At 42.4% G+C, this 15,000-nt stretch overlaps 2 protein-coding genes across 2 annotated transcripts in view; one reads left to right on the forward strand and one right to left on the reverse strand.

The window, feature by feature from the left end:
- The window catches only part of LOC310804193 (dual specificity calcium/calmodulin-dependent 3',5'-cyclic nucleotide phosphodiesterase 1B-like), a 12,659-nt gene extending 3,174 nt beyond the window's left edge, over positions 1-9,485 (forward strand). The window contains exons 3-14 of the mRNA XM_083669312.1: positions 712-894; positions 1,065-1,131; positions 1,254-1,370; positions 1,521-1,661; positions 1,998-2,098; positions 4,230-4,355; positions 5,226-5,327; positions 5,841-5,961; positions 6,532-6,613; positions 7,092-7,209; positions 7,926-8,062; positions 8,635-9,485. Of these exons, the coding sequence (XP_083525438.1) occupies positions 712-894; positions 1,065-1,131; positions 1,254-1,370; positions 1,521-1,661; positions 1,998-2,098; positions 4,230-4,355; positions 5,226-5,327; positions 5,841-5,961; positions 6,532-6,613; positions 7,092-7,209; positions 7,926-8,062; positions 8,635-8,720 (1,381 nt within the window). The 3' untranslated portion in view covers positions 8,721-9,485. The remainder of the gene's footprint in view (positions 1-711; positions 895-1,064; positions 1,132-1,253; positions 1,371-1,520; positions 1,662-1,997; positions 2,099-4,229; positions 4,356-5,225; positions 5,328-5,840; positions 5,962-6,531; positions 6,614-7,091; positions 7,210-7,925; positions 8,063-8,634) is intronic.
- A 3,662-nt stretch (positions 9,486-13,147) lies between these two features.
- Positions 13,148-15,000, reverse strand: part of LOC310803029 (uncharacterized protein) — a gene marked incomplete at both ends in the record, with an annotated part of 16,464 nt that continues 14,611 nt past the window's right edge. The window contains 3 exons of the mRNA XM_083667667.1: positions 13,148-13,254; positions 14,177-14,296; positions 14,936-15,000. The exon at positions 14,936-15,000 is cut by the window's right edge and continues 160 nt beyond it. Of these exons, the coding sequence (XP_083523793.1) occupies positions 13,148-13,254; positions 14,177-14,296; positions 14,936-15,000 (292 nt within the window). The remainder of the gene's footprint in view (positions 13,255-14,176; positions 14,297-14,935) is intronic.

Consider the following 15,000-nt stretch of genomic DNA (forward strand, 5'->3'; position numbering starts at 1 on the left):
ACACACACACTGTTGTTGCTTTATACACACACACACACACACACACACACACACACACACACACACACACACACACACACACACCCTGTTGTTGCTTTATCATTCCGGTCTAAATACTGTGTTCCTATGGCTGATACTGTGTCCCTAAGGCCAGGCAAGGACAGCGTCCCCAAATCACTTTATGAAGCATGAGCTCTCATAAATCTATAACAGTCGGAATTGATTACACAGAGAAATTACAGACACACATAGACAAACAAACATACACACACACACACACACACACACACACACACACACACACACACCCACACACACACACACACACACACACACACACACACACACACACACACACACACACACACACACACACACAGAAGCAACCTCTATGCCAGTATATCCTTGTTTCCCCTTCAAACATGCTGAATTTGTGCCAGTGCTCCACAGTATCAGGCATATCGATAGAGGGACCATTTTCCTCCACTTACAGTAAGCAGGGGTAGCAGAAGCCCATACCTGGACACTATTTGGTAATAAACATAACATTACATACTTATGGCCTAAAAACATGTACCAAAAAAACAGTGTAATTAATTACACAGTAAATACTAAATGAATACCAGAGGCAACATGATTGTAGAATAAATGTTATATTTCACCATGCCCTACAGTAGTAGTGTCCTGTGTTGTGTCCCTGGCTCCTCCCAGACAGGGTCTGGATGCCGAGGATGACCTCCATAAGCTTCACTCTGATGGTGTGCCCTCGGAGGTCACCGATTGGCTAGCCTCCACCTTCACACAGAGAGCCCGCCCCCCCGCCCGGCGCTCAGATGAGAAGCCCAAGTTCCGCAGCATTGTCCATGCAGTGCAGGCTGGGATCTTCGTGGAGAGGTTGATCTCATCTCTGTTCATCACGAGTGGAATGCACACTCAGTCTGTTTTTAGTTTATTTGGAGATTTTACATTTAAAAATACTACATATCTGTTTTGCAAACGGAACACTGTAGGGAACCACTCCAGAGATTGTGAAATGGAATAATATGGTATGCTGATTATTTCAGGATGTTCAGACGGGCTTACACAGCAGCCATGCCAGACCAGCCTGTAGCAGTTGTTAATTGTCTCAGGGTAAGGCCACTGGATGTACCGTGTTTCCCTTCCATTGAACTGATAATATACCAGGGGGTTCATGTCAGCGTGTTCAAGAATACCAACCCTGTTCTTCTCCTCCACCCCACCTCCTCCTCTAGGATGTAGACCGGTGGAACTTTGACGTGTTCGCCCTGAACTCCGCCAGCACCGATCACGCACTTCAAACCCTGTTCTTTGAACTGGTCACCAGATACGAGCTCAACAGCCGATTTAAGGTCTAAACATCACTTTGCTTTTCCCAGTACATTCGTTCCCCAAGGGGCAGACACAGACAGCTGATCGTACTCTAGATGATACAACAACAATGGACGAACAGAAAATCAATTCATATCTCAATGCCACATGATGATAATGTAAACTTTCAGATCCCCATCTCCTGTCTGACGTCCTTCTTGTCTGAGCTGGAGAAGGGATACAGCAAGCACAGCAACCCCTATCACAGTCACGTCCACGCCGCTGACGTCACCCAGACGCTGCACTGCCTCCTCCTCCGCACAGGACTAGTGGTACAGTCCAACACTCATCTTCTCTAACACAGGACTAGTGGTACAGTCCAACACTCATCTTCTCTAACACAGGACTAGTGGTACAGTCCAACATAATATACAGTATAAAAGACTATAGATGACATACAAGTGTATACTGTGTGTGTGTAAGGATTTATTACAAGGGAGGCTGCTGAAGGCAGAAATCGGAGGACAGGCTTATTGTAATGAATGGAATGAGGAATGGTATCAAACACACGTGTGTTTGATACTATTTCTTATTCCATTCCATGCATTGCAATGAGCCCATCCTCGATTTCTACCTCCACGGATGTATTGTGTTATTCCTGTTTCCAGCACTGGCTGACTGAATTGGAGGTAATGGCATCACTGTTTGCTGCAGCCATCCATGACTACGAACACACAGGAACCACCAATAACTTCCACATTCACACAAAGTAAGTTGCTGCAAACAACCATCCTGTTTCTATGTTTCTATAATGCTGTTTCTGTGGTTCTGAAAAATTCACTTAATTTCAGAGAGAGAGAAAGAGAGAGAGAGAGAGAGAGAGAGAGAGAGAGAGAGAGAGAGTGTGGAGAACAAGAAAGAGCGCAGAAAGTTCTCCCAGCCATTACCAAAACTTCTCAGTCCTGAAACACTGTCCTGAAAGGGAGACAGTAAGAAGGAGGGAGAGATTGACAAGCAGAGAAAATGGTCCAGAGAGCAGGAGAAATAATTAGTAGAAGTGATAGGTTGGGGGACGATGGAGAGGAGTAGATCAAGAGAGCGAACACAAGAAACAGACAGGCAGACAGACAGAAAGAGCAGAGCAGAGAACAACTTTTGCTCAACTGCCTAAAATTCCTGTACTCCTTTTAAGCAAACGTAAGCTTATTGAGAACACATTATTTTTAGATAAACATTTTCCACATAAAGAGCTAGAGATCGCAGTCTCCTGGCGCACAACACAGCCTTTATTTTGGGAACAAAAATAGACACGCCTGCCCTCGCCAAGATAAGGCAAACATTTCATGACCAGGCAATTTTTGTATACAGTACAGCATGTAATTTGTTGTGTACAAATTACACTCAAATTGAAAAATCAACACCCTTCGACGTCTTACTATGCTTTTTACTCACTACATGACTGTCACACGAAATCTACTGTTTACAATTTAGACAAATCAAGTTTTGACGTGAAATGTAAAAAAACTGCCACAAAAAACGATGAAAGAGCCAGAAAAAAACAGATGAAAGAGCCTCATTTGACATGAAAGATCTTGAGACAGCCATTTGTTCCCCATTACCAAGGGATTCTCATGCCTTTTCAGATGCTTTATTAACTGTTGGCATATTGATAGTTATAGCACTCATGGGACGTCTTGATATTGCTTTTATGTTCAGATGTTGCAACAGTACACACACGCGCACATGCACACACGCACACACACACACGCACACACATACAAATCCTCGCGCACATACACAGGTCATTCACAGATGTGCAATGACCTTCAATCCCATATACTGTAAGCTTGTTTTATAACTATATGCATCAATATTCACACAATTTATCACAATACGTGTGAGCTCATTCGTGATCAAAATAATTGACAAAAACATTTGACAGAAAATGAAAATAATCCAATGGTGGTTATTGTTTGTGTGTGCTGTGAAATGCATGCTGACAAATGTAAACAAATGAAATGAAACTTGAAATGCATATGGCATCTGTCACAACACGTCACCACCTTGTGGTGGCTTTCGGCAGCACTTCACACCGTGAAATTTCTGCAGCAACGGGACTTAGATGTACCCTGATGAAATGTCGGCCTGTACCTATTAAACCCTTACCTACTGTAGGGATATTATACAACAACCAAGCAGCTGCATTAGACACACACACACACACACACACACACACACACACACACACACACACACACACACACACACACTGTGCGTGTATGTGTTTGTGTGTATGTGTATATGCACGTCATAAAGATTTAATTAGCTTTCCCTTATTTCACTCTGCAGTATAACGTTACTTATACAGCATAAACTTGGACACTTCCTTTGGGAATATCCAGCACCATTGTAGCAGCGCTGTTATGCTGACTAATTACTAAGCTTTTCATTATGTTCTTTCCCCCAGTCTTTTAGTGCCTAATTAACCCGAATATGCAAATTATTTAAGATAGGAGGAGTGATATAGATCTTAGAAACTTAATTAAGTTTCGCCCTGCAGGGTCATCAATACCCATCTGTTTTCTCATCTCTTCTCATCAACTCCCCTCTTTATTACTAACCCTCTCTATTACTAATTATCATATCACTGGTATGATAATCGTACTGCATATTAAACTAAGATGTATCACTCTCTTGTTTCTCTCTTCATCAGGGGTGAGTCTCCTGAAAGCTTCACAGCACTTAGATCATCTGAAGTCCCATTGTAGGCTATGGTCTTGAAGATGACGTTGAAGCTTTCAGCAAAAGTCACCTGTGAATTTGCTGTCTGTTTTCTGATTGGTCAGGTGTTGCTGTCTGTTCTCTGATTGGTCAAGACTTTTCTATCTGTTCTGTGATAGGTCAGACTTTGCCATGACCTACAACGACCGGTCGGTCCAGGAGAGCCACCACCTCAGCGCTGCATTCAGACTCCTGCAGGATGAACAGATGAACATCTTCATGAACCTCTCACGAGAGGAGTGGACGTAAGACAGAGAGGGAGGGAGGGAGGGAGGGAGGGAGGGAGGGAGAGAGAGAGAGAGAGGGGAGAGAGAGAGAGAAAGAGGGAATGAGAATGAGAAGACAGAGAGGACCCCCTAGTACGTCCTACGGTCCAGTAGTGATATGATCATCTGTAAAAATCAATCCACTTTAGTTTATTTGATAGTTCAAAAAATATATTTTTGATAATCATCTTGAGGAATCAATTACAATGTATTACAATGTATTTCAAATGTGGAGAATGTCAGCAGCAGATAACAGGTGAGACACAAGCAAGCTGCGGAATACTGTAGATTGGAGCACAATTGTATGTTACCATGGGAACAAGGGAATCCATCAGGGAAGTCTGAAAGGTTACAACCTCAGACTGATTCTAACTATAAACCATCTTTTCAAAATGCAGAGTGTGTTTCACCCACTGTCCACCCAGACTTGGTTGGACACAGACCTGGTTGGAAACAGTAGCTTAAATACTTTAGAAGGAACCAATATACAGTATATACTTCAAAAGTGCAACCCTGCCCATCTAGTGTCTTAAAGAGATGTTACAGGATATTTTGCATATTTTCAGCCACTAGTTCTAAAATTAGCACTCACAAGCCAAAAACGGGTCCTGGTTTGACCTGATTGGACAGAGAGCGGAAAACAACCACCCACTCCCATGAGAAAAAGCTTATTTTGCACACGTTTGTTGGCCTTAAACTGTGGACTGTGTGTGTGTGTGTGTGTGTGTGTGTGTGTGTGTATATGTGTGTGTGTGTGTGTGTGTGTGTGTGTGTGTGTGTGTGTGTGTGTGTGTGTGTGTGTGTGTGTGTGTGTGTGTGTGTGTGTGTGTGTGTGTGTGTGTGTGACAGGGAGCTACGAGGCCTGGTGATAGAGATGGTGCTGGCCACAGACATGTCCTCTCACCTCCTCCAGGTCAAAGCTATGAAGGGCAGTCTACAGCAGCAGGAGCGGTAAGGCTCTGCTCTTCGCCAAGCTCACATATAAAGATACCGTACATATTTATTTATTTATGTCTTTAATTATTGATTTATTTCTATTTTTGGAAATTCTGGTGACAGGATTAAATCTTGTATGAAATGGCATCATTTTAAATTAACAGTTGGAAAGACATATACAGTATATACTGTTAGTTGTACTGTACATTTTGATGTATTTTGTTCCTGTTATCACCTGGGGCCAGGGGAGGCCGGTGGAGGTAGAAATCGGAGGACGGGCTCATTGGGACACGTGGTGTATTACCGTTCCTCATTCTATTTCATGCATTACAATGAGCCCGTCCTCTCATATCTACCTCCACCAGCCTCCACTGCCTGGGGCTGAATCCTAACTTGACATTTGAAGACTGAAGATGTACTATAAATTGCCTCTTAACATGAATGAATTATTTAGGCAAAAAAATCAGAGTAAGGTCGGCTGCACAAATCTCAAGTTAGCACTGGACCTTTCTGTGTGATTGTGAACAGCATAGACAAACCCAAGGCCTTGTCCCTGCTTCTCCACACTGCTGACATCAGCCACCCTACCAAGCCCTGGGGTCTCCACTCTCGCTGGACCAAGGCTCTCATGGAAGAGTTCTTCAGACAGGTAAGAACACTGGAGGACCAGTCAATAGAGGTTAAAATATGCTGAACACTTAGCCACGTCCATCTATACTCACTAGGCTCTCCTGTAGATCTGAAAGGTTCTGATAGGTTTAAGTTATATGGTCATTCCTTCACCTTGCTTTTTGTTTTTGATGGGTGGAATTTTCGCCATAATTATACAACATAACGATAGTAAAATACTGTTTGACATTAAGTAGACACTTTTATCCAAAGCAACTTACAGTACAATGAATGCATACATTTTTAGTGTATTTTTAGTGTAAAATTATATTATATTATATTCCCAGCAGGAATTGAACCCCCAACAGAGCCACACAGATGTTTTACACTTATCAAATCATTCCTGTCAGATCTGCAGGAGGGCCTGAGGGGTGGGGGGGAGTCGATATGGAATTCAGCAAGAGTCTTATAAGATACAATGTTCCTTTTCGTAATGTTAATAAAAGAAAGCCCAGCTTTATTGAAAATGTTCAATAACCTTTTGAAGTTATTTCAGCTTATGTGTGGAATGCCCTTTATGATGTCTTGTCTCTCTCTCTGTCTTTGTGAGGGTGATAGAGAGTCAGAACTGGGTCTGCCCTTCTCTCCTCTGTGTGATCGAAACAGCACCCTAGTGGCCGAGTCCCAGATAGGTAATTCAAAATACCCTCACCATTCACTTCCATAGTCTTCACCATTCACTTCCATAGTCTTCACCATTCACTTCCATAGTCTTCACCATTCACATGAAGTGTGATGTGTTCCAGAATGATATATCATCATATAATAAGACAATCCCCCCCCTTGTTGGAATTGTACAATATTCTATGTGCCTCTTGACCTTTCACCTAGTGGTACCAGGCCGTACCCAGTACACAACACAGAGACATAATATCAGATGCTAGGGAATAGGGGGCCTTGGACCTGTAGCCCTCCAAGAACAAATTCCATTGCAAGTCTATATTTTCTCTGGGAGGTGAGACTCCCAGAGAGAGAGATAACATGCTAGCCTGAAACATCATTTCTTTGTAACATCCAATAAAATACCATCTCTTTATTCCATCCCACTGCAAACCTGACAACTATTGTGTTGCTGTGAAAGAAATTACACAACTATCTAACCGCCTCCAGGTTTCATGGACTTCATAGTGGATCCTACGTTCTCCCTGCTGACAGACATGGCTGAGAAGATTGTGATTCCTCTGGTTGAAGAGAACCCAGGCCCTCCAGACCCCTGCAACAGACACAGGTACCACACTAACTAGCGTCTAATTCATGAAGTTTATAAACTAGTTGTAAACTATTTATAAATCCTTTAAAGATGGCTCCTTCAAGTTAAGTGTTTGAGTGAGAGTCAAGTAGAGTGTTCACTGATGTCCAGTAACACAGAAGAGTACCACAGAGAGTTTGCAGATCAAGCTGTTTATAATAGATACTGTTTATTATGGAGGCCAGTGGAGGTAGAAATCAGAGGACGGGCTCATTGTAATGCATGGAATGGAATGAGGAATGGTATCTACTGTACCATTTCTCATTCCATTCCTTGCATTACAATGAGCCCGTCCTCCGATTTCTACCTCCACTAGCCTCCCCTGCTGTATACAGTATGTGAGACACACAATGCGTGATCCAGTACATAGTCACAGTCTCCCACCGACCTGTAACTGTGGCCTTACAGACTGGAACAGTTTCAAACCCTGTAGAGAAGAGAAGATAAAGCGCGCTGCTTTGCTTCTATAAAAATAACAACGAACTGTATCAAAAGTGTTCTCGTTGGAAACAAGGTCAGAATAGACTGAGAGCAAAAAAATGTGTTGTTGCTTGAGTAGAAAAAAAAACATGAAAAACAATATGGTACGTCTACAACAAAAACCCAGGCACTCCTTCTGTGATGCTGTACAAACAACCACAGCTTTATGTAGGTTGGTTTTATCACCCTGACTTTGTTTGTTTGTTTCCTGCCAGTTCTCTATGGAAGGAGAGCTCCAGAGGTCTGCAGTGGAGTCTGGCTCACATCACTGCAGAGCTGGTCAGCTTCCGCTCCACATGGACGCGACACACAGAAGACAACAAGTTCAAATGGAAGGAGAGCGGCTCCAATGGTAAATGCACACTCGTACAGTAACAGACCTCCCCTGGGAAAAACTTTGGGATGACTTTAGACTGAACCTGAGATTTGCAAACCTAACTCTCCAAGCCTACCTTAAAAATGTGCAAATCTCCCATTAACATCCCATTAACATCCCATTAACATATCATTAACATCCCATTGATTAAAAGTTAGGATTTGGTCATTAGCTGGTTCAGTATACTATTATTTTAAAATAAGGGCTCGGACTTGTTCTGAGAAAGTCTTGAGGTCTGAGCTCTATGAATATCAAGCTCTTTGATTTGTCATCGTCTAGGATGAAGTGGAGGAGATCTTTTATGGGGATAGATAGGCTATGCTTTGTCACTTATGTGTCAGGGCCCATGAGTGTGTGTGTGTGTGTGTGTGTGTGTGTGTGTGTGTGTGTGTGTGTGTGTGTGTGTGTGTGTGTGTGTGTGTGTGTGTGTGTGTGTGTGTGTGTGTGTGTGTGTGTGTGTGTGTGTGTGTGTGCGTGCGTGTGTGCATGTACGTGTGTCTGTCCCTTTCAACCTGGCTCAATCATATCTCAATCTTCTGTCTGCCCAGGATTCTCTGATCCCAGCTTCACAATGGACCCGTCAGCCACTGAAGATGAGCTGTCTGAACAATGCCTGCAATCCCCTTGCAAATGATACCAAAGCACAATCAGCTATAGTTAATGCTGTGTGAAGTGATGCACTTAATAGGCCTATTTCATGAAACATCAACGGAGGTTAACACAGTGAAATGCCTGTGTGTGTAGAAGCGATAAGGAGCTGTAATATCGTGATGAGAGAAAATATGGAGATGGTGAAGTTCAGAAGGAAAGGGTCTGTTGGCTGATGGCATTCCCACAGACACAAAGTTTATTATAACCATAGTTCAAGTCTTACGATAAATTAAGATTACAGTAGTAATTTAATGAATATTGCAAAAACATGCTGGCATGTTATATTTTAATTACCACCAAATAGCTTTATATAACGGTTTACTTGTAACTCACCAGCTATTTAGCCACATACCACAGTTATACATGAATAATGAATACTGTATTTAAATGAGAGTAATATCAGAGGTTTGAGCAGTGAGATGTTACTATGAGGCTGGCCTTAGGTCATTGGGATTGTTGTTGATGGGATATGTACATACAGGACAATGGTTTCATAAGACAAGGGTTTCATAAGACAATGGTTTCATAAGACAATGGTTTCATAAGCAGTCATTGTGTTTTATGTTTTAGAGAGTGAAAAACGCTTCCTGGGTCTTCACTGTAGCACTTTTGCCACGTGTTGATGCCTCTATATTAGGAGATTGGAGATGTTCATAGATGCGGGACAATGGTTTCTTTGGCTGTATACAATATAGTAGCTGCCACTACTGTAAGGAGATTCTGATGTTCAATTAAAGGCCCACTCCAGTCTAAATCAAATGTTCTTGTCTTTTGAATGTTCTTTGCACAGTAGTACACACAGTATATTAAATGAACACTGTGAAGGTTTGAAATGTATGTTCTGCGTTGTTTTACAAAGCTTTACATTTTCAAATCCTCACTCACTTTTTTCAAGATGTTTCTGTAAGGTGTGGTGTTGGCCCCTGTCTTGACATCAGAAATGGGCTTAATTTCAATAGGCAATCACCCTTAGTCATTGTGTGTTTAGCAACTGGGAGGATATATGCAGTAAAAGTAAATACCCATCCATATTTGATTCATAGTTCTGAAGTAGCCTAGTTAGCTAGCAAACTAGTTGTTGGAACATACATTCATTTTAAAGTTGATGTCTGCAAGCTTGCTCACTATTTGACTACTACTTACTATTGGGATATATGCAGGGCTCTAAAAGTTGCAGTGGTTTTGCATTTTTGAGGTTTTCCCACTCCCAGGTTCATACATGGGTAAAAATCTCTGGCTGGTTTTGCGCCATCGTGTTCGCTAAACGTAATTTTGTGTGGGGCTTGTTTTGATTCTCATGAAAGGCTGAGGCAGTGACCGTTCTATCAGCCTATCTGGACTGTGGAACATGAATATTAACACACTCACAGGGCAGAATGTGTTTTTCCAAGAGAAAATATTCAGGAAAACAAAAATGCACACATTGGTTTATTAGATGTTTAGGAATTATACCAAATTTAAATTAAACTGACGAAGTGGAGCTTTAAATATCCATATATTTCAAACATAAATGGTTTACAAGTGACTTGTGTGTTTCTTTCAAATCAAATAATTGAGTAAAACAAAAAAAAGGTATGAACATCCTGGTACTTACAGTACAGTATTTCAAAAACTTCAACACATTAACTGTACCTGGATCCAAATAGAGCCCGGTAAAGCTTATTACAACATTTCATAGAATGTAACGATTTATTCATGGGTTATTACTATGTAATTACCATTTTACCATATAATTTCAGTACGAGCCATTGGGACAGCTGTGATGCTTGCTCCACTGTAGTAGGGGATGATGCTGTACTGGGAGGATGTTGTTTTATTCATTCACAGGGAGGAAGTTGTATTTGTGTTAGAAACACTCTCTTAGCCTGTACTGTTCAGCCTACAGCCGCTTCACATTTCCAGGGTCGTATTTCTTCAAATACTGTGTCTCCTCAGAACCAGGGGAGGCAAAGGACAGGAGGCAAAGGCCTGTCCTTTCCAGAAATGGAAAGGACAGGCTCATTGTAATGCATGGAATGGAATGGCTGCTCAGAACATACATACAGCACGGCTGTCCTAAAACGGCTGTGGTGTCTCTCATTCAGTGTGATAGGTCATGTACTGGGATCATTTCAACAGTTTTGCATGGGAAGAATTGGGTGAAACTGAGTGTGTCCTTTCAGTGACATACAGTATGAATGAGACAGAGATCAGTTGATGGACTGGTTGCTGTCTGTTATGTAATCGCTAGATGTCCATCAACTTATTAGCTTACTGTACTTACCGTGTCAGTGATCACCCACATCTAACTCTAAAAAACTGTAGCAGTACAAAATACATTTGTGAAAATTGGTCACATGGTGAAATATTCATGTGTTTTATGCTCACAGCTCAGAGTCCGTTGAATAATTGATAGGCAGAATGGCTATTTTAGGGGTCTTTCAAGGCGACTGTACTCCACACTTGGCCAGCGATGCAAAACTAATGCCATAGCAATATTGGTTCAGAGGAGAAAGCTTACAGGCCATTATTGGGGAGTTCTGCTCTCAAGGGGCCTTAAATAATAGCATGCTTCTTTTTAAAATATTAATAATAATTTATTAATTCAAGAACTTTTTTTTCTTCTTTAAAGATCATGAAATATGAAACCCTGAGGAAATCCCAAATGACTGTAGCTCATTTGTCCATCTGTACAGGCTTATGCCACAAGTCTACTACAGTATGTTAGTCCAACGGACTGATATGCCTGGAATAGAAGGCTCTAGAAACCTTAGGCAGCAATAGGGCACACTATACTTGCCTGGCTAAAGCAAATCAAAGTGTGTCCCTGACTTCAGGGTCTGGTGAGGTCCTTTGATGTTGTTGGCACAATGCATCGTTAATGAAGTGGCTGTGCCCTATGCTGGTTGGTATACCCCCTGGTATAACCATGAGGTATATTTGTATTAAGAACCACCCCCTCACTTGTTGCTCCAACAAAAAGAGCAAGGAACAAGATGTGTCGCCCAAATGCAAATACAAAGTATGTGAGAACCAATCAATGCGCCCACTCAGAAGTAGACTTGAATATGGGCTACTAAAATTGGAGTGAATGAGAGTGAGGAAAGTTGTTTTACTTTTGGCTCGCTGTGTACCACGGTGCTCTTGCTTCAGCTAGGCAAATGCTATACTATACTATACAGTACAACTATACTATACTATACAATACAACTATACTATACTATACTATACAAACTTTACATCTAATTAATGGCAGTGTACGTTCATTTAAAAAACAAACAGACAAAAAACAAACACTTCACCAATTTAAATACTTTATTGTATCAAACAAATTTTGATTACATCATCAATTCAAATAAAGTTGAACCAAAATGCTCATAGATTTATTTCTTGTACCATAATTCTAATACAAAAGAAAAAGAAAAAAACAATATGGTCCATTGGGAAAAGAATCACAATAAGTGTCTTAATAAGTCTTTAAATGGAGAATATAATTTGGTAGACTAGTCATCTTAATGTAATGGGGCTCTTACAGTACACTACAGAGAGGCCCTATCAAAATGAAATCACACTGTAGTAATACATAAATACTCTGGTTTTCCAGGGCGGACTTGCAGCACTACAAACTGAAGTGTGATTCCCTCATGAAAAGGGAAAACATGTTAGATTTCTGCTCTGTATAACTGGCACAAACCAAACGTTTATGTAACATACAAAAAGGCAGGTTAGATTAGTGGAATGGGAGAGTCATTGATATCAGTGCCATGCATGACGGGTGTATTACAGTCATAGATCCATAAACATTGTATTGTAGTTTAAAATGTCAGTTCAATCAGGGTCATTGTGTCCAACGGTTCCTTAATAACATCTGTTAAATGGACTGGGACTGTGAGCCATGGCTACAGATTTGATCAAAGATAATTTCTCTTTCCCATAACTCATAAACTCAGACATAATGTTATTGCTTTAAAATGGAACAATATTGCAGACTTCATGGCACAATTTTAACAGCTGGACAACATGTCTTCAACTAAAACACAGAAAGACGTTTAAGACTTTAAAACATTAGGGCACATTAGACGTGAATTGTTTTCTGTAAGTGTATGTGTACTCTATACTTGACCAAAGATTACCCTATCCAGGATTGGTTGATTGATCCCCACATATAGTTAAGTTAGTGGGGGGGGAAATACTATAGAAAAAATATAGAATACATTAACTCATTATACCTTTACTAAGGATTTTGGAACAACAGAATGTGAGTAAAAGCCTGTTCATTTGCACCAACCTGCTAAATCCTGACTGGACAGGCCAGATACCCTGATGTTGCCCTATCTACAGTGTGTCTTATCAACAGAACCTTCAGTCACTCTGTTTGTTTCTGATTGGACATCACGTTGTTCTACAAGGCATCTTCTGTTCTATCCGCTTCTATTTCTCCTTCTCCTTCTCCTGGTCGGCTTTCTTTGTCTTCTTCTCCGCCAGCGGACTCACTGTGGAGGCTGCTGCTGCTTCTGCTGCTGCTTTTGTGTCAATAGCTGTGAGGTGGGGGAGAGAGAGAGAGAGCACACGAGAGAGGTGGGGGAGAGAGAGGTGGGGGAGAGAGAGTGAGGTGGGGGGGAGAGAGAGAGAGAGGTGGGGGAGAGAGAGCGAGGTGGGGGGGAGAGAGAGAGAGAGGTGGGGGAGAGAGAGAGAGAGCACACGAGAGAGGTGGGGGAGAGAGAGCGAGGTGGGGGGGAGAGAGAGAGAGAGGTGGGGGAGAGAGAGAGAGAGGTGGGGGAGAGAGAGAGAGAGGTGGGGGAGAGAGAGAGAGAGCACACGAGAGAGGTGGGGGAGAGAGAGGTGGGGGAGAGAGAGCGAGGTGGGGGGGAGAGAGAGAGAGAGGTGGGGGAGAGAGAGAGAGAGCACACGAGAGAGGTGGGGGAGAGAGAGAGAGAGGTGGGGGAGAGAGAGAAAGAGGTGGGGGAGAGAGAGAGAGAGGTGGGGGGGAGAGAGAGAGAGGTGGGGGGAAAGAGAGAGAGAGAGCATGAGAGAGGTGGGGGAGAGAGAGATAGAGGTGGGGGAGAGAGAGAGTGAGGTGCGGGGGAGGGAGATAGAGCACAAGAGAGAGGTGGGGGAGAGAGAGAGAGAGAGAGAGAGAGAGAGAGACAGAGAGAGCATCAGCAATGAGAGAGGGCACACCATGGCTTGATATTTGAGTGCTTTTCAACACAGAACATGAACTTAATCTAAAATAGTGTCATTCTCATATAGCAGACTCCCAAGAAGATATTCCAGTTAATATATTCTCTATGAACCTGAGATCAAACCACAATAACAGTGTTTGTTGAAAAAAATTGTTTAACAGATGAAACTCATTGTTGCTTGGCGGTGTAATGATGGGTGGTAATGATATGAAAGGCATATGGACAGTGTGACTATCTTGTCACTGTGCAGTGACTGTTAAGTGTCACTACTTACCTGCTTGTTTGTGTTGTGATGATGCTGTGGCCATGGGAACGGTGGAACATCCCACTTCCTCCTTGGAAAGGGGGCACTCCATTCCCCCCGCAGCCTCTAATAAACTCTCCCGTGAGAACTCTGCTGGAACAAGAGAAAGAATCTCTCCATAGAATGTCACGATGACTAGAATGTTCCTACAAATTCCCTTCCTCTTTCTACTGAGTTGTGGAAAAGCAGCTTGCCTCATCAATCGATTCAGCTTGGCATTTCTCTTGCCTGTTATTACTCATGCTGAGTGAATTTAAAAGGCTGAACTTTAAATTACTCCATGGTTGACTAGACTAGTGTTAATGGACATCGATTCTCTTCAGAACTCTGTTTTCTCATTGTTTTCTGAGTGGTAGAAGTTGAATCAGCTGTTTACTCTAATATTTAAATTAGTCACGAAATCAATTCCTTCCTTCTGACACACTAAGATCACACCACTTATGTAGTATTGATTAGAAGCAGGCACTAACATGGTGCCCAAACTGTTCATATTCTATAAGCATCCTTTCATCCAGCCATGCCAGGGGCTGACTGAGCTTTCTGTCTCTCTCTGCTTTTTACTACTTGTGAAGCAGTTGGAAGGGAAGGAGGAGAGCAACTGCCAAGATGGCTTTGTGCTCTCCCCCTCCCCCTCTCCCTCCTTCCTCCTCTCCCTCCTCCTTCCCTCCCTCCCTCTAACAACTCTCTTCCTCCTTATCTCTCCTCCTCTCTCTCCCCCCCCTTCCTCACCCTCCATTTGGCAACGTAGCTTCTCAAAGGCCTCCGCAGTGTCCTCCTGGTCCCCGGTGCCCCAG

This window comes from Argentina silus (assembly GCF_951799395.1).
Source record: "Argentina silus genome assembly, chromosome: 4".
NCBI classification, from domain to species: domain Eukaryota; kingdom Metazoa; phylum Chordata; class Actinopteri; order Argentiniformes; family Argentinidae; genus Argentina; species Argentina silus.